General features: G+C 45.6%; 1 protein-coding gene across 1 annotated transcript in view; it reads right to left on the bottom strand.

Moving 5' to 3' along the window:
• The window catches only part of grin2bb (glutamate receptor, ionotropic, N-methyl D-aspartate 2B, genome duplicate b), a 73120-nt gene extending 47541 nt beyond the window's left edge, over positions 1-25579 (bottom strand). Inside the window, exons 1-2 of the mRNA XM_061680357.1 lie at positions 25500-25579; positions 9523-10203 (exon numbers count right to left, since the gene is read on the bottom strand). Of these exons, the coding sequence (XP_061536341.1) occupies positions 9523-10203; positions 25500-25508 (690 nt within the window). The 5' untranslated portion in view covers positions 25509-25579. The remainder of the gene's footprint in view (positions 1-9522; positions 10204-25499) is intronic.
• Between the last annotated feature and the right edge of the window lie 457 nt (positions 25580-26036).

Genomic DNA, 26036 nt, shown 5'->3' with positions numbered 1-26036 from the left:
TATACGGTTTCATAATTAAAGATTTAAGTAAATACGTGCACTGTTGTCATCTTTGACACAAATATGTAAAGTGTAAATCCTGATTACATATTTTGAACTTTCTGGTAGCCACATACACATCCACAAAAATTCCTTGGGGTGTTTTGTGTATCATGCAATACAAATAAATAGATTGGAGGTGTTGTACCCTCTGTCACTGATTGGTTTTCCTCTGACAATAAAAATCCCTCAACATTTCTTAATGTATTTCTTTCCACGTTGTAACGGCAAAGAATATAAGTCGTGTGAGCTGGCGCCTGTCGAGGAACAGGGCTTACGTTGATGCCGAGCAGGAGGCTGGGAAAAAAAAAAAAAAAAAAAAAGGAAGATTAGAGAGAAGAGCTAGTGCAGAGACAAAGATGTGGTGAAAAGATAGAGGAGGAGAAAATGAGCACGAACACAAACAGCGGAAAATCAAGGAAAGCGAGCGGGGCAAAGGAGATGGCGGGGAAAAGCAATGAGTTTTGCCGAAACGTGACTTTGCAGCTGCGGAGTCGCAGCACATCTCAAACTGCAGCAAAATGGGGGGGGGGGGGGGAATCACATTGCTGATCTGCATGACGAGGACGAAAATTTGCTATTACTGTGCTCTATATCGTGATCTTCATTTATAGGTTTTCACATTATACAGTGGTGCCTTGAGATACGAGTAACGATTCTACAAAAATGAGTACTCCTTTTTCTTAAAGGATAAAGAATATATGCCTGTGAATATTGTTACATTATCTGTCTACGCGTGTCGTTCTACTGTTTGTGTTCAAATATCCGTTGCTTAAAGGGTTGACAACCACTAGTACCACTGTTAACCGCTATCATGTCAATGGCATTTTCCATGATGTATATGTTAACAATAGCATTAAGCTCGCGAGGAGATTTTCTTCCAGCAATGATGTTTGCTTGTTTTAAATCACAACTTGTCGTTCTCTCGGTTTGATGTTGAGTTAGCTTCTGCCCAATCTGAATATCATTCTGACTTCCCAATGATGAAATGTTCCATGCATGTTTTTGCGGGAGAGGAGCAAGAATGAGGTCAGGGTTCACAGGAGGAAGGTGCGAGTGAGGAGTGCCACTCAATTGGTGTCACTGTCAGCATATAAAACGACGGGGCGGGCGGCCAGCCAGCTCCATATGTCAGTCGCACGCAGCAGCTGTCACAAACACATTTCACTTGCCGCGCGCCATCCCGCAGACACGCTAATATAGGCGCGACGGCAAGTTCGACATCTACTTTCAACGCGTCAAAGGTCCATTTGTCAAAGTCGGACGGGCGACGTGCGATAGGCAATACTGTATTTTTCCAAACAAAATATCCTTTTCATTCAAAGCAACAAAAACATGAACGGATATCAAATATCCTTTCCATTTTGACGTGCATCCAAATATATTGTGGATTGGGGGGGGGGGGACATGACCCCTGTCACGAATCCAAACATATATCATGAGGGGGTGAGGATATTTTTCTTTTTACATAAACACAAAGAACCAGAATAAAGAAGGAAATACGTGTGTGTGCGCGTGCGTGATTTTCTAAGCGAGAACGCATCACCAAATACAGTTTGCTAAGTGAACCCAAACATACAATAAATAAATAGTATCCTTAGAAATGATATCTATGAAGAATGCTGTTTAGTTAAAACATTTAAAACAAAATGCGAATTTTCAAAATGGGATGATGGGTTCCGGAGAATTGTGTTTATTTGTGTCTCTTGGCGAATGCTTTTGTGTGATATCGCCTATAGAAAAGTAAAACAGTGTAACTTCAACATTTCGTCTGCTACTCGGGGAATGCCTTGTCCGATTGGCTCACAAGTTTGACAAATATCCACCAATGAGTTCGTACGTGGCAAAATTCCAAGGGGTTCGTCAAAATTACCGTGACGTTTCAAACGGCGTCACTTGCCCTACAAATCGTCAGAATCAGAAGCATCTTTATTTGCCAAGTATGTCTAAAAAAAAAACACACACAAGGGATTTGTCCCCGGTAGTTGGAGCCGCTCTAGTACGACAAAAAAATACTTTTAAGACAAAGTCACCGAGCAATGAAAGGTTACCGGAAATGCCGTTTTTTGTTGCTGTTGTTGTTTTTGACAATTGTGCAAATGATGCAGAGCGCTCTAGCAAATTAGAGCAGTTTGAAATGACGAATAGAGCGATAATCTGGTACAGTGACAAGTGTGCAAATGGGGCAGATACTTCTCAAGCGCGAGTGGCCTTTGTCTGCACGTTCTCCTTCCTCACGAGTCCCAACGAGCGATGAATGAAAGCAATTGGCCGACCTCGCACCAGCGGCCCCCTCTTCAATGCATTTACAGCTAACTTGACCTTTCAGGCCATTTGGGATTAGATCCCCAAAGCCGGCTTTCTGCCCACTTAACGGCCTCTCAGCCTGATGCAAAAGCATGAAAACCAGCACATTATGAGACTCTTTTTTTTTTTTTACACCCACTAGCATCTCTTATCTTTACATCTTTTATCTGACCCTTTCTTTTTATCCTCCGTATTCCCAAACCTCAAAAGAGCACCATGCGATGACATTTGTGACCAGTATACAGTCGTTCCGCAGTTAACTTTCAACCCCTGAATACTTCAAGTTGAAGCCCTTGCGGGACCCTTGCGGCGATACCACTGAGACCTTGAGGGCGGCGACAAGTATAAATGGGACTAAATTGCACAAATAAATTGCACGCCTCAAAGCTCTGACATGAGAAACATTATTCTCACTTTACAGCCTCGGAGTTTCCACGTACTTCCATTATACAAGACTGTAATGGAAATTTACCAGAGCAGGCAGAGAGCTACCTGTGATCAGATGATAAACTCCTGGCCAGCAGCAGCTCTTTCCCCAAGGTTATTTCCAATGTCCTGTTCCAAGTAACTGAAAACAATTGTTTTGGATCACAAGGTGGCTCGTGTTTAGTATACAGGGGGTGGGGCGGGGGGTCCTCGGTTTATGAAAGAGCTTCGTTCCCACGTGAGCCAAATTTGTACGGAACAGGCAGGCTGTCGTCTATCGGTCACCGAATGCAGCAGTAAAGCAACAGTCGCCAAAATGTAAGCTGCGTGTCAGATGGCATAACAGTTTCCACTGGCAATACGTCTGAGAAATAACCTCGTCGTTAAATGTGTGACAACCCATGGGTCAAAACGGCATCAAAAGCTGGAACTTTGCAAAGAGCAGGAGATTGCAGCTTCGGCCAACAACGTGGCGTGCCGCTTTGTTCACCGTCAACTCGATGAGACGTTTCAATGAGTTTCCCACGTCGCCGAAGTGTGCGCAGTCAAGGAATGAAATCAGGTTGTTACCCAAGGGCCACTGTATCGTTTTGATCTTCTTTGGCTGGTTGGTTTGTGAGGAGAGTTTGTTAGGGTTATGCGGAGAGAGAAAAAAAACAACAACAACAAAAAAACAAAGATTTCCATGAAACTTTACGGATGGGTCGCACAGGTGCCGAGCACGAACCGATTAGAGTTTTGGGCACGAGTGAGTCAGCCGAGGGCGCTTGTATTGCCTCGAACGTGACGATTTGCAATCAAACAAGTCAGACGTGTATGTTTAGGAATGTTCAACCTAATCGCAAATCTTACGACGGCAAAATGATTGCTGAGAGGAAAGTAACTTAAGACGAGAAAGCTCGATTGTTTTCGCTCATCTTAGGTGAAGGCCTGGTCGGAGAAGCTGTGACCAGAGCTCAATATCGAAATGTAGTTTATCGCGAATGCTCTGCAATGAAATCCTCTCAAAGCCAAGGAAGGTCGCCGCGGTGATTCTTTTCTCGGAAGCCAGATGGTCCCCTTTGCCGCTTTGTTATTTAGAATAATTGATTTAGATTTTGCTCAGACGACGGGAAGCAGCCACGAGCTTGACTGACAAGCCTCATAAGTCAGCCGGCCGCGAAAGGTCTTTCCTCAGACCATAAACGATATTCATCGTGTGCGACGGGGGTCCGTAATCGATATGCCGGTTTTGTCTCCAGCCAATTGGGAATCAAAAGTGATCAAGCTGACCGCCGTCATTTTTCTGTCTCAAAAGCTTGACATCGCTCCCACGGGCAGCCGACTAAATAAGATTAGCTGGGAAATTAGGATTCATGTGCGGCAATGTTAAAAGGCCAGGCGAAGGCACCAGGGGAGAAAAAAAACAAAAACAAACCAAGAAATAGCAGGTCTGCGCTGTAACCGGGCGCAATGCCGCCACGTCGTCTGTGATCTCCCAAATCTCCCAAAGTCAAGCAGACCACGCGCGGCACGCCCGCTGACGACTTGGACTCATGATACGCGGAGAAAGGCAAGGGAGGCGCACGCATTTTTTTGTGTACCCAACGAAGTTGGGGCAGAAATGTGTGGAAGGGTGGAGGTCAGGGATCATGATGGCGCGCAGTTGAACTGTTTCAGACAAGCGACGAAGACAACGAAATAGAAAGAACAGATTTGTTTCTCGTGTTTCTAGTGTCTCCGGGCTGTCCCGGGAGCTCCCGGGCATACTCCCTTCTGCTTTTCTCAAAGGAAACAGCACCAGTGTGAAATATTTAAATGCACAAAGCGACAAATTCAAAAGTGACTGTAGGGTTAGGGTTAGGGTTAGGGTAACCCTAACCCTAGAGCGAGAGAGAAGAATTGATTGGTAAATTGCCGCGAGCCTCATCTGTGACATGAACCCTGCTACGTCATCATTCGTCATAAAGTTTAACAGCGTTGTATAATTTCCATGTCTTTAAACTTGTATGACAACAACATTGTACTTTAGAAAAAGAAGACGCAAGCGCATTAATATCGTGGTCGTGCTCGCGCGTGTACCTTGGCCACCAGGGAGCAGTATAATTCCGACGTACGTAATACACCGAGAACATTTTTACTATTAATTGACTCAGTAAGACGAAAGTACATGAGTCGTTATTTGCTGAGGATAAAGAATATATGCATGTGAGTATTTTTAGATCGACCGTCCACGTGTGTTGCCGCACGGTTTGTGTCCTCATATCGGCATCTCACAAAAACTTTAAAAAAAAAAAAAAAAAAAAAAGTCGGGTTACCGGGAAGCCGAGTTGCTACTGTATTTCCTGCGGAGAAAAACCTGTTCGGAAGTCGAGGTTGCAGATTGCATCACACCTTGAAGGCCCCGCCAACGCATTTGATTCGAAACGTAGCGTCGCACCTAAGTTTAACCGGAGTGTCGACGTACGATCTAAGAGAAGCGGGTTTATTATAAATCTTTGAAAGGAAATAAGACACACGAGAAGAAAAAATGATGCTGTGATGATGCCGCACACTTGACATATTTGCCTCTCCGGTGTACTACTGAGAGAGAGAATCCCCTCAGGCCTTTGTTGATGAAAGATGTCAAAGTTACTGTGAGCGCGCTTTTTTTTTTCTTGCTTTGACAGAACAATATTCAGATGCCTGTACAAACAGTTATCAAGCCAAAAAAAAACCACCGCCTCATTTGCTTACAGAGGTTTACAGAGTGAAACGCGCGAATCCATACAGAAAATGCAAGATGACCAATTAAAATGATTAATCGAACGCTTTGATAAACAACAGTTAATTGTAATGAAAACAGATGCAAAAGCGCTCCGTCACTCCCACAAGCAACCGCGTCAATTCTCTTGTTTTGATTGACGGTGCGTCTTCGTCACGACGACAGCTCCCAGATGGAAGGGACGGAGGCATCTTTCGCGACAAACATCTCCTGCGCGACACGAGCCGTCTGCCGACAATGAGGATTCGGTTTCTTGTCTGAATGCGACGCAAGACAACTGATCTTCTTTTAGCGCAATATGCACGTGAGCATTGCTCCTGTTAACGGAGCAGCCAGGACACTGCCGGTTGGACGTTAGCGCACTGGTGTCAAACTCAAGGTCCAAGGGGCGGGTCTGGCCCACCAGGTCATTGTTATGTAGCTCACCACAGCAAAATAAAATCTGTCTACTGTTGGTAGAAAATATGGGGGGGGGGGAATTACATTTTTCTCCAAGCATTTTCATCAAATCATTTCTTCGAAGAAATAAAATGACGAGGTGATTCTACATTTATGATTTCCACAGTCATAACGCCTCCTGTGGAAAATCCTAACTACGACGACGCTAGCATCAGTACTGACGTCCGTTTACTATTAGTTAGCAGACTACCAGATGCTACGTACGGATCGGGGCTGCACGATATGGCCCGGCAGCAAGTACCTGCATTGCTGCACCTGCCAGACATTTCAAATGTTGTTTCGGTCGAGACGTTTTCGACAGAATAGTTGGGATTGGACACAATAATTACTTGACCATTTAGAATCCTGGCGATTGGGAGGAATTGATCGGTGAGTAATCGTCTTCAAGCAATCGAGCGAAATGGAGCGCTCTGGCGGAGGCGCTGCCGCTTTGCTGTCGGAAGAAACACGATGTGAGCTACGTGAAGTTGGGCTCCATCCACGAGCCCAACACGTATTATGATCAATACTGGCGAGGAAACACAGGCCGGCATGCGGAACATTCACAGAGATTCTCACACCCCAGTCGACTATTGACGTTTCATAATCACAAATGATTTTGTTGTATGCACTATGTTTAAAAGAGCATTTGGAATGGCAAAACAGTAATTCCCTGAATTACATGATATGTGTGAAGCAAAAGAGGATTTTGAACGGCACTTGAAACGCAGCCTTTCATTTAGTCGGACAAATCTCACGGCGGCGACGAGGCTGATTGACTCCGCCTTTTCGATCGACCACCCGACAGACACTTTCTCACCCCGCGAGAGATTAGCCTTTAACATGCAGCAACTGTAAGCCCTCCGGCATCATTAAAAGTAACAGCCGGCCTTGTTGGATGGAGGAGTGAAACCATGCGGGCAAAATGAAACGCGGCGAAAGAAACTGTGAGCAAAAAGCGGTTTTGTAGGAGAACATTTTTCAGGATGTTATGCCTTTTTTCACGACACTTTATGTGCACCGAAAACCACGGCTATAATCTCTCCAAACACAGGCAAAAGGCTATTATCATTCAACAGCAGCAATGAACGCACACACGAAACAGAGGCAAGGAACACAGCTTACGCGCCCACAATAGATTTGGAAGACCTCATTAGTCTCCAGAGCTGGAGTCGAGCGCGGTCCCGGGCCGACGCCGACGCCGACGCCGTCGCCGTCGCCGCGTTCTGCCAATAGCGAGGCCACGTAGCGGCTGAATTAATGGCTAAATGGAAATGTGCAAATTGTTCAGTGCAGACTTGGGCGTACCTGCATCTGTCAATGACGCACTTGCTCATTATAAATCAGCTGCCGGAGGAAAATAAAGCCAGTCGCCGTATTGTTTGCGCGGCCTTGCCATCTCTACAGAGAATGCGGACCCCCCCCCCCCCCCCCCCCCGTGTGAGGAAAGGCTGCAAAAAAGCACGCGCGTGCAGTCAATGTTTTCAAATGGAAATCAAATTGCTGAGATATTGATGTATGCACTGGCTAGTTCCACACAGAAGCTGGGTGAAAAATGACTCAAGGAGAATGTCGAGGCAAATAACGAGTAAGAGGGAATATCGGTGGCCCGATGAGGAAAGAAAAGTATTATGCATTATTAACAGACGTACAAGTGTAAAAAGGAGCGCTTCGCCTCATTAGTATCGCAGGTGAGCTGGAGCCAATCCCAGCTGACTTGGAGCAAGCGGCGGAGTACGTCCTGGACTGGTCGCCAGCCAATCGCAGGGCGCATATAGTGTGCCTGTAAAACAGCGGGTTCCAAAGAGCGCAAAAAAAAAAAAAGAAGAGAGAGCACTCCAGATGAACTTTGATAACAAATAAGACGTTGGAATCATTTGATGCGCTCTACTTTCGATTTAGTGCAACTCGTGAAGTGTATATTGACAGTGGAGGAATTCCAAAATGGCCCCAATTTTTAGGGCCGTTCAAAAAAACTGTCGTCTGTTGCAAGGGAAAAAGCCCCCCCACCACCATCCACTCTCGGGAACACACACTCATTTAGCACATTCCATTATAATACTAAAATCATTTTGCCAATCAGGCTGATTAGAAATCTCGCTATACAACTTGTGAAACGTCCCATTAGTTCACATGAATATGAAACTGGAGTCATTGGATGGAATCCTTTGGTCTCGTTAGGATGCGGATTTAAGCGGCAATCAGCTCATCTACTGTACAGGAAGTAAACGCCATTTAAATGCGTCATGCTGATTATTGTCATGACGGCGTTGCCTCGCCGCCTCGCCGCTTCACGGCTTCCGTGCTTCGCGGGTTTTTCCAAAATACGTATTCATCAAAAAAATAAATAATAATAATAATCATTCCTCAAAAGCATACAAGTGGAAAAAAAATACAGCCATATCGGCAGCCATATTGCGGAAAGACGCGTTGTACTATACATGCCGCTAGCACTCATAGAAAGGCGCGTGATTGGTTCCCGGCGCGACGTCCACCAATGAGAGCACGAGTGGATTTATCCCGTGAGCTGATTGGCTGCGCGTCATCGCAGCCTCACCCAGCATCTTCCCTTGTTGTGTCTCGCCAGTCTCGTCCACGCTGTTGTGTTCGCAATAACTTTTTGGGGTTTAAACGATCTTGGTTTTTTTTTGGTTTTTTTTTTGAAGATGATGACCATCGGCGAAAAAGTGAGATTTTTAGATATGATCGAAGACGGCAGCAGTTATGCGTCTGTGGCACGCCATTATGGCGTGAATGAATCTACAGTGCGGTACATCAAGAAAGAGGAAGCAAACATCCGCAAAACTGCTTCAATAAGAAAGCGAAACGTCTGGTAACTCCGCGTAATAAGAGACGGTGTTATGGTCTTGTAAAGTATAATTGCTGTTTACATATTTTAAACATTCTGGTACCCACATACACATACATGAAAATTCCTAGGGTGGGTGGGGGGGGCAAATCCTACTTTGCAGTTTTTCACCTTTCGCTGGGGGTTCTGGTCCTCACTAACCGTGAAAAACGAGGGGTCGCTGTATTATTTTGACACAGGTTCGCCTCTGACAACATTTTCATGTAGTAAAAAAAAAAAAAAAAAAAAGAAAGAAAACGTTTATTTGTGAGAGAAGAAGCTTCGTGTTTTTGTCCATTAAGTGAAAAGTGATTTTTAACATGGATTTATAAGAAAAGCGTCATTTTAGTTTGTTGTTGCTACTGTTGCAAAGACTCGAGAGGGATCCGTTTTCCCTGAACACTTTAGTGGAATTCTGAATTGCGCAACCTCCGGGGTAGTCAATGCCAAAACCTGCAAAAAGACTTGTTAGCTCCAAGTAAAAAAACAAACAAACAAAGAAAAAAGGGCAGTATTAATGAAAACAAAACCTTGGTTGTTCGCTTTGCCCATCACGGAGGCTATTCAAACTTCAGTTTGTGGTTCAATTTTTCTTTTACGGTGTGTGGCCGCTTCGCACGCTGTCAGGTTGTCAATATTAATATGAATTATATATCACAAGCTATCATTTTGAAACAGACTGAACCACTGAAGAGCTGTTGTTGGATGAAAGCCTTCCTACCTTGGCCGCCATGACCATGGAAGAGCCTCCGCGGATGCCCAGAACGGGGATGTGAGTCTGGGCCGAGATGAAGTCCAGGATCTGAGCGATGGCCTCCTGGTCCGTGGCGTCGCCAAAAACGACGCCCTGCAGAGAGTTCCTCGACATCTGCGTACAGATCCGATTGATGATGCTCTTTGGATCGGTCTCGTTCATGGTGACCACCTCCACCTTCGGGGGGTAGGGGATGTGCAGGAAGTCCTCTTTCTCGAGTCCCGCTCCCAGGGCCACTTCACTAGAGTTCCCTACCAAGATGACGGCGATGCTGAGGGAGCTGATGAGTTTGGGGTTGATCGGGGGAAGAACCTGTGGCCCGGGGGAGTACTGAGGGGGGATGACGCCGCCGCGCTGGGTGCCGCCTCCCCTCGGGCCACCCTGCCCCCCTGGGCCACCCACCGGTCCCGAACCTGGACCGCCCCCCCTGCCCCGAGCCCCGCGGACGGGCCGCAGGAGCAGAACGAGGACGAGGAAGAGCGGGAGCAGCCGTGGCCGAGCATTCGGGTGGCGCGACGTCTGTTTTAGGGGCGCGGCGGGAGGACGACGGGGGCGGGAGGACGAGGAGGAGAGAAGGTGCGTGACCGGAGGGCAGGTGGGAGACGGGTGGAGGCTGACAAGCATTGCGGAGGAGTGTAAATGCCGTCCCTGCAGGAAAAGGACAAGGAAAAGGATATTAGGTATTACGAAATGTGTGTCAGAATGAACACGGTAGAAATAAGGGGGGCGTGGGGGGGCAGTAGCTTAGCCGGTAAAGCAGAAACCCTCAACAGGCGGACCCAAATGCCGTTCTATGCCGACCAATAGCATTTATTTATGGTTGTCTTATTTTCCGCTGTGCAGACCGATCAAGCGTTTTGCGGTTCCTCCCGTGTGAAGTCACAATTGAAAAGTGCTTATTCAGAGCCGCTTCGTGAGGCAGGCAAGCGCTGAAGTCCAATGAAGAGTCCACAGATCATTCGGTGCCTTCAAACCAGAAAACGCCAAAACGGGGGTCAAATCCCTTCAGCTGTTAATACCGTACGAGTCGCCAAAACCTCCTATGTTCAAATTTGGCCACAAAACCATACTTAATGGTCAGTCCCCGTGTGGGTGGGTTATTTACAAATTATTGACAAATCTAAAGTGTCGAACATGGCTTGCTCTCTTTGACGATGTCATGTTAACAGCGCGACTATTTTTTTGCTACCTGAAAAGTTCGGATTTCGGAGATGCGAGCTTTCCTCTTGGTGCCGGCGAAATGAAGTCACAGGTTTTTTTTTCTTTCAACGACGTAGTTTGACATTTTCAGGCACTTTAAGGAACCCCTTTTTTCCCCCCAATTTGAGTTGAATTTGACTTTTAATTCCCAAATAATTGGCTTTGAATTATAACGCGGCGCTCAGCGGTTAGCACGCCCGCCTCACAGCCGAGAGGTTCCGTGATCCAATCTCAACTCGGGCCGCCCTGTGCTGAAGTATACTTGTGTGCGTTTTCTGCGGGTACTTGCGAAAAAAAAATGCAGAGATCTGACTGGCTTGAAAGGGGAGTGGGTGGCGCCACCTTTTAGCAACTCCGCCCGTTTGAAATGATGATCGCCCTCGTCCGACCACGACTGGCTTGACCACAAAGCCCGTAGTGCGCTGCGTGTTAGCTCAAGAGGCGAATCATCAATGATCAATTCCACACAATTCGGAGAATTATCAAGAATCTAATGAATTGGAGGTGCAACAATTCATTCATTAAATCGACAACAAAACAATTATCAAATTGGGGGGGGCAATTTTGATCATCAATTCATCGCTTAAAGACCTCGTTTAACTTTTCAGCCTCTCAACGCTAAATATTTTCATATTTCTTTCATAAAAGCGCATTGATTGTTTTTGTTGTTTCGTCAAAATAAGACATTTGCAAACATTTGGAAACAGCGAGCAATCATTTTGCCAATTTTCTGATGTTATGAACGCCATCAGTAACTGAACCATAATCAATTCATGTTTGTAATCATGTTCTGTTGTTGCATGAAAAAAAAAACATTTAAATACCATTGATCACTTAATAAAAAAAGACAAATGACAGATTAGTCAATTATCAAAATAATCGTTCGTTGCGGCCCCATGTTTAGCCACAGTTTCTTATTGAAAAATACACGGCGACATGAAGGTGGACAATTTGGTGCCAAGTCAAATTAAGATTGTGTGGTCTTTTTCTTTTTTCAGGCCTGCACTCAACGGGACGCACTTCCAATTCGACATGGAGGAGCCTTTTTAGACGAGGCATAAATGTAGCACTTGCTCACACAACACCTTTGTTCATCCTTTATTTATCAAGTAGTGCACGAGTTTAAAGAATAGAAACAAAGTTGTGAGTTGAGACAGCGGGGGGGGGGGGGGGGGTGCGGGAAAGACACGATGTGCGAAGTAGGGTGAGTTGAGGAGGAAAAGCAGGAAGCGAACGAGGCCTGCATTCAAACAACATATAAGAGGTTCGATGAGCAGAAGTTAGTCGGTCTTAATTGCAGGTGCACATTCTAATTGCAAACTAGCTGAATCCTCCACGAGGACAGAAGCCAAGCGAGGGGGAGAAAAGGAGGAGGAGGAGGAGGAACCGAGTGGGAGGAAGGCAGCAGAGCGCAGAGGAGAGAATAAATAGAGACATCCACAAAAGAGAACGGAGGTGGAGGAAGAAACGGCAAGAAGAAACCCAGAAGATGCGCGAGCGGGGAGCGAGCTGCGGCGGGCGGGGCGACACAACGCACAAGGGAGGCTGTCAAAAAGAAAGAGGACATGAAGAGGTTAAAAGCAGGAGGCGAAGATGACCTAAATAAGAAAGATGGTGGCAATATGCGGGAGAAAGGATGTTAAATATGCAAAAGGTCAAGGGATGCCACAGAGAGGTCAACCCAAAGAAAATATTCGGGGTGGGAAAAAAATCAAGGCTATAAGTGTGACAAGGACACAGAGCGACAGTTGCCCATTTGAATATGGGTTTGTGTGTACCGGCAGTGCTCGGTTGCCATAGTAACAATTCAAATGTGCCTCGCACATAACACCACGATGGACATGGAAGATGCACACGACGCGCGAGCCGCAACGCCTCGCGTGCCCTCGCCCGATATTTACAGCCCCGATTCCAATGCAGTTGGGACCTCGTGTTAAACATCAATAAAAACACAATACAATGATTTGCAAATGTTCATGTTCCACCGATATATACCTCGGTGTCGGTTTTCGGCCTTGCCGCTTCCGTGCGGCGATTTCTCCAGATTCTCTGAACCTTTTGATGATATTGTGGAGCCTAGATGATGACATCCCTAAATTCCTTGCAATTGTACGTTGAGGAACGTTGTCCTTAAACTGTTGGACTATTTTCTTGATTATTTGCTAAAAAAAAAAACAAAAACAATCAAGTTGATCAGTTTGAACATTAAATATCTCGTCTTTGTCGTGTATTCAAAATAAATATAGTTTGAACATGATTTGCAAATCATTGAATTGTTTTTATTTCTGTTACGTCCCAACTTCGTTAGAATTGGGGTTGTACCTTCGCCAGTCACTGATGGCGTAGTGATACTCTCGCCTGACTCCGGTGCGGGCAGCGTGGGTTCAGTTCCCATTCAGTGGCAGTGCGAATGGTCGTCGGTGTCTCTATGTGCCCTGCGACTGACTGGCGACCAGTTCAGGGTGTAGTCCGCCTTTCGCCCGAAGTCAACTGGGATAGGCTCCGGCGCCCCGCGACCCTAAGTGCTGTTGAAAATAGATGGACGGATGGTGGCGCTCTGCCAGCACAAACACGAAGCCGATCGTTAAGCGTGGCACAAATCTGCACACACGCACACGCACCCAGAGGTAACGCACTACACTGCAGATAAAGATGAGCCGGTGCGCCGCCGCCTTTTAGTGTACCTCACATTAAAAAGGAATCTCCAAAAAGAGCTCGAGGCGCGACCCAGGCTGACAGAATACGTAAGGTAGCTGCTGCCGGCCCATTTGGACTCATCAGTACCGTACGACATCGCCACTGTCATAAAGGGCTCCCTAATGAACGCCTTTTAAATGGCGGGTGTCACGAGCGGATCATTCCATTCGCAGACATCCGAGCTTGCTTGCGGCGAGGCCTCTCGCTCGATGAACACTGACGGCATTTGCGCGGCAATTAAACTCACATATGCACCCTCGCCCGTTTACACGTTACTCGTACATGTAATATGCGCTGGACGCGACCAAGCGGTGAACACGCATGAGCACCGTGCAAATGGCCCACGAAGGAGGTCAAGCACGTCGTAGATGAAAAAAACTAATCTCACAGCACACCATCACACGAAAATGGCCGCCCCCCCCCAAAAAAAAATTATATCTTTTTTTTTTTTTAAATGGCCGAACAGGTTAATTATGTACCTTCTCCTCCTTGCGATACGTCACTGTCATAATTAGATGAGCAAAGGTTCTGCTGCGATATTCGTCTACTGTAATATTACAAATGACCAGCAGAGGGACCCGTTTTGAAACAATGTGCGCCTGCTGCATTTGCAATTTCGCGCTTCCGAATGAAACTAAGCAAGCACGCAACAGTGTGCGCGAGCGGCGTTCAGGTACACTGAGTAAATGGCAGAGAATGTGTTCTTTTGTAATACAGATAATAATTGTAAAAGGGGATTAGGAACATTATTTTGTGGATAAGAATGTGACGCTGTGATAATACGGAATTTATTTTCTTTTGTAATATACAAGTTTTTTTTTAATATCTAATCAGCCAGAGCTGCGAGGAATGCATCATTTCACCATCGATCCTGTCATGTGTGACGTGTGTGTTTTTGATTCAGGACAAAAGTCCTACTTTTGTTTAAATTCCTCATTCGAACCCTCTGACGCATGCGGTCACTACAGCGGACGGCCACTTATCAGAATCTCAGTCATGCAACAGAGGGTTAAAAAACACACCATTTTTGAGATTAGAGGGTGCAAGCTGTAGCTGGTTACTAGTCTGGACTGAACGGCTGGCAACAATGTGGGAATCAAAACCTGTAAACAAAAGTCTCATTTTCGCTTATTGTCACAACGTGTCCCCCATAATTCAAGAAACAGTCAGCGGCGCTTAAAAGGTCGATGGCCAGCTGTTAATCATGATTATCATGCCACTAATAAGGCACATTGGTCTCGATCATATTGCCGAAGAGGTCCTCATTCAGTATGTCGAAATGCAGCAACGGCCACACTTGGATAAGTAACAGCAATTAGCAAAACACACAGATCTACAGAAAACCTAACCACCGATACTTTTTGATAATCGTCCTTAAATCTATGTACTGTATGTGTATTACTTTACATCTTGAAGATTTGGTGGCGAAACGTACTTTTCAACTCAAAAAAGGATTGCAAGAAAACATGTAAGGATCGGAAAATGGCATCCGAACCAAATAATTCCGGCGCCGTGTTTTGCGAGTGACATTGGGGGTCAAACCTGCGCAACGCCGCGGCGCTCCGTCGGGTAACCCGGAATGACTCCCTGCGGGCCGAACGGAAGCCAACACTTTTTCTATTTGCAGCCTCTGTAATTAATCAATTCGTCAAGTCAAACTGACAGAACATTTGCGCCCCGAGAAAAAAAAAACCTTGTCCAATGACAGCCATGTATGCACAGACCATGACAACGAAATTACAGTGTGGGAAGACAGGTTGTCACAATTACCGATAAATACTTTCTAATCTATCCGTCAGCTGAAAGTATTCAAAGTCTGTGTGAGAAAATACAGCGAAAGCTTAAAATTCGAATGCCTCCGGACGACATTTGACCAACAAAAGGCCTCATAAATCACACAAAATCCAGCCATCATGCAAGACTTCCCCTCAGTTTGCATCCGGTTTGGTTGGCTTTTTATTTGGCTTTTTGTGATGCCATCGCCCCCACAGAGATAGAGGGCGTGTTTTCATGAGAACTATAGCACGAGAAATGGAAAGCTGTCAGTTTAAGTGTCTTTCCTCGCCGCTCAGGACCAACGGCAAACTGCGCAATAAGTCCGCTTTAATGAGAGAAGAGAAAATACACTGCAAACGGAGCTTTGAATCGTCGTTTGAATCGTCGTTGAGCCGCATGCAGTCATCTCCCTGTGCGCATTCCATACTTCACCAGCGAGTACAACGAAATGCTCTCAGTCACCCTTTGACAGGCCGTTGTGCACGTATTCGACCGTTGGTTAACATAAAGGGGACGAAATTAGGTATTTTATATAGTTAGTTCTGGTCACCGCCGCTCAGCATCTTGTACACAAGCCAGAACAACAACAACAACAACTTCATTACCTCATTGAGGCCATTTATTCCACCACGCTTACAGTATAGCTCCTGCTGTGGAAGGAATTTAGCAGCAGACCGACGCGCCCCTCGGCACCAGCGAGGGGCCCCGAACCCTCGGAGGGTCCCGGACGTCATTGCGTCGAAGCTCAGCGACACGCTGCTGCGGTACGTTCAATCTGTCGCGACAAGCTCATGTTGGATTTTAGAACACGCCAACTCCACACAGGCGGGGACGGGGATTGAACCCGGGTCCTCAGAACTGCGAGGCTGACGCTCTAACCAGTCGGCCGCCGCCGTGCCGCCTCTCAATATTTAATCGGTTGAAAATGTGGTGCCGTAAGCTTGCATTTATCCGACGTTCACTTTTAGTAAAGTCACCCGTTGATGTTCGTTCTGTGGAACTTATCCCCGACTTTGCTGAAACGCTTGCGACGATGCGCATGTTTGGTTCTCTTCTTGAAATGCTCAACACTGCCACAAGATGCCGCCAAAGCCCTGCCTAAAGAGTAACACAGAACAACAATTGGATTCAAGGAACTACTTACTCAAATGAGAGGCAAGGTTCGGATGTCGGGGAGGGGCTACGTTAACCTGGGTCGTTAGTGGAAGTTACGGTGAGTCTTTGCCGCACGTGCGGGCAAATGTGCACGTCCGGTGCAATAGATCATTCTGTAGTGTCGGTGTTCTTAAAAAGACAGAACTGTACAAATACAGTTAATATTACAAGCTGCGGTTTAACCTGCCCAAGTGTGAAGTATGGATGCACGTCAATTTTTCCCTTTTTTTCCTGCGTGAAATATAATATGAAAAATCCAGTTCCTCGCACAATCAGAAGCAAAAACGGCATCTCGGGCTGATTTTTGTGCGCCCATTAAATTTCGGGCCGTCGCTCAGAGCGGCGGCGGCTGTGCCCTGCATGATGTTCGGCCCAAGAGAAGGACAGATTTGTATTGATGCAGACATCACATCTGCTGTGGGACACGTACTGTTCTTTAATACTTGTCACTAGGGGAGAACCCCCAGGAACTGTTGCCTTGCGCTTGATTTTAATCAAATCTGTTGCGACGCAAAAGATCGACGCTAATTATTTCAGGGGCTGTCACTCGGCACTTCTAAGGTCTTCACACTTGTTCCGGCATATATGAACTAACATTGAGCGCGATCGATCTACCGGCTGTCGAGAATTCTGACTATTGTACGGAATTAACTCGTTGTTGATTAGTTGCTGTGCACTACTAGGTTACAACCAGAAGGGGCGCTGTTGATTCAGTGTGCATTAGTTTGTCGCCTGAAGAAGAACAGGAAGTTGAGCTATTGCTACGCTTTGGCTAATCCTCCTTGCAATTGTTTTGTCAATACAACACCGATATTGAAAGGGGCGATGAGAACACAGAGATTCTCCCCTCCCTTTGAAAATAATTCAAACGTGTATTCGTTCATCGACATTCAGTTGAGTCGAAAGTGACGGATTGGAATAGGCCCGGCACGCTAATTTTTTTTAAGACGATATATTCTCCGGCGGCACGGTGTGGACGACTGGTTAGCACGTCTGCCTCACAGTTGTGAAGACCGGGGCTCAATCCCCGGCCCCGCCTGTGTGGACTTTGCACGTTCTCCCCGTGCCTGCGTGGCTTTTCTCCGGCCACTCCGGTTTCCTCCCACATCCCAAAAACATGCATGCTACGTTAATTGACAACTCTAAATTGCCCCTAGGTGTGAATGTGTGCGCCAATGGTTGTTTGTTTCTACGTGCACAATCGACATGTCTTTATGTCTCATAAGTGTTCTCTGTCAATTGACTGTCCGTTGTCATCCTAGAGCGCCTCCAACTACCCGAGACAAATTCCTTGCGTGCATACTTGGCAAAGTAAAGATGATTCTGATTTCGATTATAATCGTTATGGAAGCCCAAACCGAATGAAAATGCTCCACATAAACACCTCAATCATAAAAAAAACAAGCCAAAGTCAAATGGAATTGCATTTGGTTTCACACGGGTGGAATATTCCTTTTGCCAAACTGTTCAGAAGTAAATTTCCACCATTCGGAGCCGGGAAAAGCTTTGTGTGCGCCTGCTTTGTCTCGACGTAAATGTGCGGCAACGTCATCGTTCACGCACAACGTCAATATGGCGGCTTCAGACGGACCTCGTAAGCGACGGAGATCTTTTCAACGACTTATAAGTTATTTTTATTAAGCGTTTTTAAAATAAACGCATAAAAACAGTCACAACTACTGTACTGAATTGACGACGGACCTCCATCTTGATAAATGACGTGACGTTCACGAAGTGCGCATGTCACATGGCTATTCCGATTAAATGTAGTGCACATCGTGTGTGCACCCGATCGGAATTTCATTCTTGATAGCTTTGAGAGTACACATTTTTTCCCAGTTATTTGATTTTGTCATTTCTAGGGTATTTTATTTCATCAAACAAAACGAAAAACTGCACACGAGGGACGACTACTAATCAAACCGTCCTTCCTCCACCTTTGGGCCAAAATGTTCACCTCGTGTTGGCATTGTACCGACTGTGTGCCCATTACATCTGAAGTAGAGCAGAAAAAGAATGGCGTCCTCTATCAATTCGTCATTTTTCTGTTGGTTTACTCATTAGTTCCGTGTAATGGGACCAAGTTCCATTTAAAACGCAAGCTTGCCTCCATCTCGTCAAAGGACGCTCACTCAGAATCTAATCAGAGTCTGAAAACTGGCCAAATCCATTTCAGAGAAACCCGTGTCCTCACCTCACAAATGCATCTGTCTTCAGACTTCCCAGTGTGTGTTCACCATTGTTAGGTCGCAAGTAAACAAAACAAAACAAAAAACTCCCATTTGAACAAGACAAGCCATGTTTTGGAGACTTTTGTCTTTAAAATGTGTGAATTAATTCCCAGTTGAATAACGTTTGCATCAGGGTCAATTTCAAGCCGAAGCAGCTCTCTAACCGTCATACGAATTTCTCGCGTGTCAGACCTCCGCCATGCAACCTTGCACATTTTCCGCATTGGTACTGCGACCCAAACCGCAAATGCGGGCTGCCCGAAATAATTTGGAATCACTTCGTAGTCTAATAATAATAATTCAATTACATTTTATGCTCAAATCACTGTGGCTCAAATTTTGTTGCTTTTTACAGGGTGAAAAAGAGAAAATCACAAGACATTAGCCACTTATCCAATCCAATATTTATTAAACGCGCCACTGCATAAAGTAATGGGTTATTTTATAACATTACAGTAGTTCAACTGTATGCTTAGTTTTGCAATTTGACTGAAGCATGTTGATTTCTTGTCGCGCTATTTTCGCAACAGCAGTTTCAAGTCCATCGGCAGCAGAAACTTCGTCTTGATTTGTCTTGGCAACTTTGTGTTTTGCTGTCACCTGTAGGACTCGAGTGGAACTGCAACAACCAAAATATGCAGTAGGAGTCGTCGGTTGTCACTGTTTCATGTCAGAAAAAAAAGAATCAAATCTTTACATACGTTGAAAGCGAAGCACACGCATACCGATAGTTGGCCGTTCGTTTCAGCAAAGTCACGATTTCGGATTTCATTGAAAGGTATCTCGGGCGATTATCCCGTGACGTCCGGGGTGTCTTATACATTGATATTAACTGTTTGACGTAACAGAAACGCCGCGGACGGAGGAGCAGAAAACAGTCAGTGGCGAAAAGAAGATGCTTTAGAACTAATAAATATAAGAAAACCTCCGGTTGCACACACTTGAAACCGGGCGGGGCCATATTTACATCCATAAACACGCCGTCTCGTGTCGGTGCAATGTGACGTCTTGTTTTCCGCGCATGCGTGTGACACAGTAGAAGTTGCATTTCTTTTTTAATGTGAACAACTCCATAAAAAGATGAGATTTAACAAAAAATGCGAGCTCAGCATCATGCCCTGCGGTGTGAACGTAGCCTCTCGAGTTACCAGATTCACTACCAAGTTAGCCTGTCTTATTCAATTTCTTCCGCTACGCATTCATTCTTCTTCTTGGTATTTTTGGTTAGTCTGGATCTTTAGGTCGGGTCATCTGGTATGGGGCAGGACACTTGCATTTGTCGATGCAGGATATGTGTATGGTGTGCTGTGTTGGTTATTGCAATTACAACACGCACCGAAGGAGCGGTAAGCACACACGACCCATTTTTCCTTACAACGCGTGGCATCGCTCCCATTTTAAAAATCGTCGTACGGGTCGGTGTGTGCGTGTGTACCTCGCTTTACTTGTCAGGACCAATATATCACACCACATCATTCCCACCTTCCATCGTTGCAATTTACCCTCTCAAAGGGAGCACCGCTGACTTTTAGCCTTTCTTCCTGACCACCGATCCCCAGTGCTGCGGCATTTTCAAGACGCCAAGCGGCCCGCTAACAACTCCTGCTGCTTCCTCTCGCACCTCTGTCGCTTCTCCAGGGAAGAGCCGTGTCCTTCTCACCTCTGCAGCTTTCCGCTTTACAAAAACTCTCCTGATCCCGACTCCACTAATTAGGTGACAACCTGCAGGCCCCAGCCACCCCCTCCGACACCTCCCTGTGTCCCTACAGAGACGAACTCACAGGAACAGCTGGCGGCACAGCCGTCCAATGGCGTCGGCAAAGATAAGAAACACCAACGCAAAACTAGAAAATGGAAGTACAGCGGTAATTTGACTTACGAGGCCCCCAACTTGCAAGGCGTCGTTTGGTAACGTTTTGAGCAGGCTAGAGCAAGGCCGTCGCTTGAGCAATGAAGTTATTTTAATTCCGTGGGCAAGGAAAGCCACGGTCGCCAATCAGTCAAACACGCAAACTTAAAAGAGCATTTTAACAACTATTCAACGGCGGTAGGCATGCTGGGAAATCCTTTGACAGCAAGCCACCACGATGACGTCAAAACATGGTGGCTCGCTTTTCGATTTCCCAGCGTTCCTAGTGCCACTGTATAGTTGTTAAAAATGCTGTTTTAAGTCAGTTAGTACAATAAATAGTTGTAATGTGAATGTTATTAGAGCTTATGCGTGTTTATCCGCCCTCTGCAGCTTTTGTAGTGTCTTAACTATTTTTTATTATCTTGCACCAAGAGTGAACGTGTTATTTGGGCACATGACCTCTAGCTTTCAGGACGGTATGCAAGCCGGCCGATGTGCCGATGGTCACGCGGGAGGTGGAAAATACCTGAGTGAAGCTGCAGTGTTAAAAAAATAAACATGCCACAGTAATACATACCTTACGAAAGAACAAGCAAACCTTAGTATTATTAATACTAATCAGACTTAAGGAAAACAAATAGAAAGAGAGAGAACATGCCAACTCCACACAGGCGGGACCGGATTTGAACCCGCAACCTCAGAACTGTGAGGCAGATGTGCTAACCAGTCGGCCTCCGATAACATACGTTTTGTAATTAAATGACATAATCTCGTCACATGTAATTAGTTACTCTCCAACGCTGGTTAGCCTACGCTTGGAGTTACATGTTTTTGTAATTGCCGTTTGAGGACTGTGCGATCAAATATTATTTAGCTTGTTCTGACATCACACCCAACCGCTTACTTTCATCTGCGCACGGATCTCATCGTTTCCTTTTGTTCTGTCAGCGTGTTCCATCAGTGAGGAAAACCTTCAGAAGAGCGTTAAAAGACGCCCTTTGGATGTGGCGCGCAAAGTGGCAGTTCTTGATGAAATTTGTGATCGTGTTATTCGCCGTCACTCAGGGCACAAAAAAAGGATGCTGCGTCTGTGTGAGAGAACACAACCGCACGAGGGGGAAATAAAAAAAAAATATAATAAATTAAAAATCACTTGTGTTACACACGTTGCAGATCTGTGCTGCAGATCTTGGGGGGAGGGGGAGGGGGAGGGGGGGCGAGCTCTGTTTGAGCGGCACGCCGAGGAACGCAGCAGCGTGGGTAGAAGCGGCATCGCGGCATCGGGCCCCCTCCTCGCTATTCTTAGCTCTTCCTCCTCCTATCACAGTCACACATGACCAGGTGGAGGCAAGGCGAGGTACGATCAAAAATAACATAGGATGGGAGTCGCACTTGCTTCTCAGTTTTTTGTTTTTTATATTCACTGTCGGAATGCACGTTGACGGTTATGACGCCATGTTGCTTGTCATCCAAATGATTTGAATTTGAAATGGTGCTGGTTCACAACTGGAGGGAATTGTTTTCAATGCAAACACTCATCACTGCAAGTTCATTGGAAAAGCGGTGTTAACTTAAAAGTATCCCATTCAAGTTACATTGTTAATTGCACCTTTATCCATATTACATAACGTAACTAAAATTTTGGCTTGTAAATCATGGCCCACGATCGCCGCTCAACATGGACTATGTTCTCACTATCAACTTTTTCTCGAATCTCAGGAAGACGGTCAAAAAGGAACTATTCGCCCAACCGCGAACATACTCAGTCTAATCAGTCGTTAGTCAGTATGAAGCAAGTTCTATCGAAAGTGAACATAAATAGTCTACACACCCCTGTTCAAATGCCAGCGTTTGATAAATGCAAATAAAGATGATTCTGATTCTGATTCTGATTTTGTGATGTACAAAAATCTGACCGAGTAAGCATTTTAAGAAAAAAATAAACACCTGAAACAAAGTGGTTGCACAAGTGTTCACACCCTCTTATTACAAAGGATGTAGCAGAGTTTTATAATAAACCAATCACAATCAAACTCTTGTTAAATGGCAGTCAGCATACAAGCGCCACCATTTAAAGTGCCTGTGATTATATCCACAAATCAAGTTCAGCTCTTCTAGTAGGCTTTTCCTGACATGTTTTTGCTCTGTAGCAGGAGCCTGAAGGTTTTATGAACACTGACTGTCCATAATTGCCTCCACGAGTTCCAGATGAAGGAAATCAGCCCCAAAGCATGATGCTGCCCTCAACCAAGCTTCACTGTAGGAACGATGTTCTTTTTGGTGATGATCAGTCTTGTGTTTGTAGCAAAAATACCTTTTGGAAACACGCCCAAAGAGTTCAACCTTGGTTTCATGGGACCCAAAAACATTTTCTTACATTTGGGATATTTTGTTGCCCCAATAACAGTGATATTGAAGTTATTCCTGAGTCACTCTGTCACCACTTTGCACACGCCCTCTTCTCTCCTCACCCCTCCCCTTCCCTTTCGTCGGCTCTCAGTACACAACCAACACCAGGCCGCTCAGCACCTGTAATCCTTCCACGACTCAATCAACATTTGTAAAGCTGCTCACACGTGGCAGCTCGCATCCGAAAGCGACTCGTCGTCCAACATCTTGTTGCCGCTCGCTCTCCTGCGGTGTGCGCTCCGCCTCACAGCCGCTGCCGTGCACGCTGTCCGCGCACTCGGGCCGGGGGGGGGGGGGGGCGCCCGCAAGGGAGTCGGCGCTGGGCTACCGTAATCCCTTCAGTACACAAAGCAAAAACATGCGACATCACGACTCGGCAAAGTCACGCCTTCCTTGTCGTTCACACGCTCAGTGTGCGAGCGACGCTTGTGCGCAAAAGTGTTGGCGGCCTTCAACGGGGAGCTTCCCCTCCTAACAGTGGCAGTTCTAGGCGGGGGGCGAGGGGGGCAGTGCCGCTCTGTGCCTGGACCGCCCTGTGGACCCCTCCACGAGGTTATTATGCAGTATGTAGTAAGGCAGCAGCATTAGCAGCTCATGCGCACTAACTACGCACTTACAGCACAATGAAAACAGCCTAGTAGTCACTACACAACAGAGCACAACAGTACACTTACAGTACAACAACAACAAAAACGAAAACAAACACAACAACTATTAGGGAGAAACACGCGCACACACACAAACTTCAAAGGTTCATTCATCCAAGTTTCAGAGTTTATTTCTACAGAAGAGACAAACGAAACCAACGCATTGAAATGATTTCCCAATGATTTGAAGTTCTTTTTCAGTTTTTGAATTCAAAAAGGTCGTCTAATATAGTACATAGATTCACTCTAACAGAGAGCAAATTTGTTTTTATATTTTGTATTTGTATTTTGATGATTATACCTTCCAGCTAATGAAAACCCAAAAGTCACGGTGACAGGAAATTTGAATAATAGAAACAAGGAAAATTGTTTTTAAGACAGAAGTTAGGTAGGAATTGGCAATTGAGGATTTCCCCCATGTGCTCATTGAATGTATATACCGTAATTTCGGGTATAATATGCACCCCCAAAATTCTGGAAAACCCTTCTACCTATGTATAATGCAATTTTACAATGGATGATTTTGCTTCTACCCCTATGATCAAAACGTGAAGTATTATCTGTATTTTGTTTTTTCAAAGAATTATTCTGAAGTTAAGCACATTATTTGAACACATAATACTTTCTTTTTATTTACTTGCTCTTATTTTGAAATTCACAGCCTTACTTTTATTTAGTAAATGAGAAACCACACCGTTGTGGTCATATGTTTGATTAGCCAGGCAGAATCTGTAAGATGGGTACAATTCTTTAAAGGAAACATGAAGGGCCAGGTGAAACACGTTTAATTTTATTTTAATGGGATTCAAATGAAACTGTCACGCATTTCAGAAAAGCATTATCATTAAACAAAACATAACCATAAAGAAATGAATGATGGTTGCTGTTCAGGGTTTGTTCTGCCAGGGTATGTAAACTTAAGAACACAACTGTACATATATGAAGTCATACGTACCCCTGTCATATTGGAATGAAAGTGTAGGCTACACCTTTTTCATGACCTCTAGGTGGCGGTGACATATTGGAATGAAAGTGTGCAGCTTTTTCATAACCTCTAGATGGCGGCATACATTTATGAAATGCGAAAGTTTTTTTTCATTTCCCCCTATACCTATGTATAATGCCCACTATTGACTTTTGACCATTTGGGGGGGGGGGGGGGGGGGGGTGAATGCGCATTATACATGAGAAATTACGTATTCTACGAGATTGACTTTTGGAATGAAACCACTGAAGTAAATGAACTTTTCTACGACATGCTAATTTATTGAGATCCAAATTTACTTTAAATCATAACTATTTCAGAAATCATTTTAATTTCTGTCTGTTCGGTAAAAATAACCACATTTAGTCGTTTGTTTGTTTATTTATATATTTTCTTCGTGTTTTGCGTGTTGCACCTTTGACGAATTCTATCTGTGCTTTTGCCTTTTGTCTGCAGTGTTTGATGTCTTCATGTGTGCTGTTGCGTACAATTCTTCTTACCATTAGCTAGACATGCTAGTGCCACTTTTAAATGTTCCTTTCATCGTTCTGAGTCGCGGACCAAAAAAACAAACACAAAAAAAAAGTAGCATCTCGCAGCAACTCGCTTGCTGTCCTTGTACGGTCGCTATTGTCGAGACCGGCTTCCCCCGTGTGAAAGCCGCGCGCTTGCTTATTGAAGTCAGAACCTTGCTATCGAACGACAGCAAAACGTATGTCAATAATATGTCGAGTGGGAGTATCACTGTTCAACTGAAACTCGTCAATACTGTAAGTCCTTCAAAAAGTCTTATGATCGGTGCATTGTGCTACCGTATTCTTCAATTGTGTCTTGTTTCTGCAAGTAGTATTGATGGCGTCTGTAATTGCTCCGCCATAGCGGTGGTATGAAGGTGTATGAAGTCGGGCACCAAATACACGGCCCGCCACGTGAGACGTTCTTGGGACAGGGCCCGACAGACGCACGTCCAGTTACGCAGACGGCTGGCCTACCTTGAACATCGCCAGCCCGGATCTCCTCTCGGCTCTTCACAACTGGCATGATGGAGTGAGCTGGGATTCGACTCCTCCTCTCATAGCCTCGGACGAAGGGTCGACGGGCACAGGAAGTCGCACACGGGAAGCCCGAGGGGGGCGCGGGTGCTCTCCGGGGTCGAGAGCGGATCTCTGTTCGAGCAGCGCTGGGCAGCGCCAAGGAATTCGGGGGGGGGGGGGGGCAAAAGCTTTTGCAAATGTAATTGGGTTCTGAATGGTGGAAAGCTTTGGAATGATGACAGAACTAAAGTCAAACAACCCAAACTGGTGGGAATTTCAACTTGCTGAACATCAGCGGTAATTTGCGAAAGACGTGGGCCGAGGGTGACGGAACATCATGAAGCGATGTTGCTTCATTGGCATTTTTTTTCTCCTCTCGCTCGCTCCAACGCTGGCGACAGCTCGGCCAGGTCTCCTCGCAGAAGTGTGAGCGAAACACGGTCGGTATTGGAGATAAGAAGCAGGGTACCGTACGTATTGGTATATTCTCCTCTT

The sequence above is a fragment of the Phycodurus eques genome, chromosome 6 (assembly GCF_024500275.1).
Source record: "Phycodurus eques isolate BA_2022a chromosome 6, UOR_Pequ_1.1, whole genome shotgun sequence".
In the NCBI taxonomy this organism is placed as follows: Eukaryota; Metazoa; Chordata; class Actinopteri; order Syngnathiformes; family Syngnathidae; genus Phycodurus; species Phycodurus eques.
The sequence above is the reverse complement of the archived record's forward strand: the minus strand, read 5'-3'. Positions and strand labels throughout refer to the sequence as shown.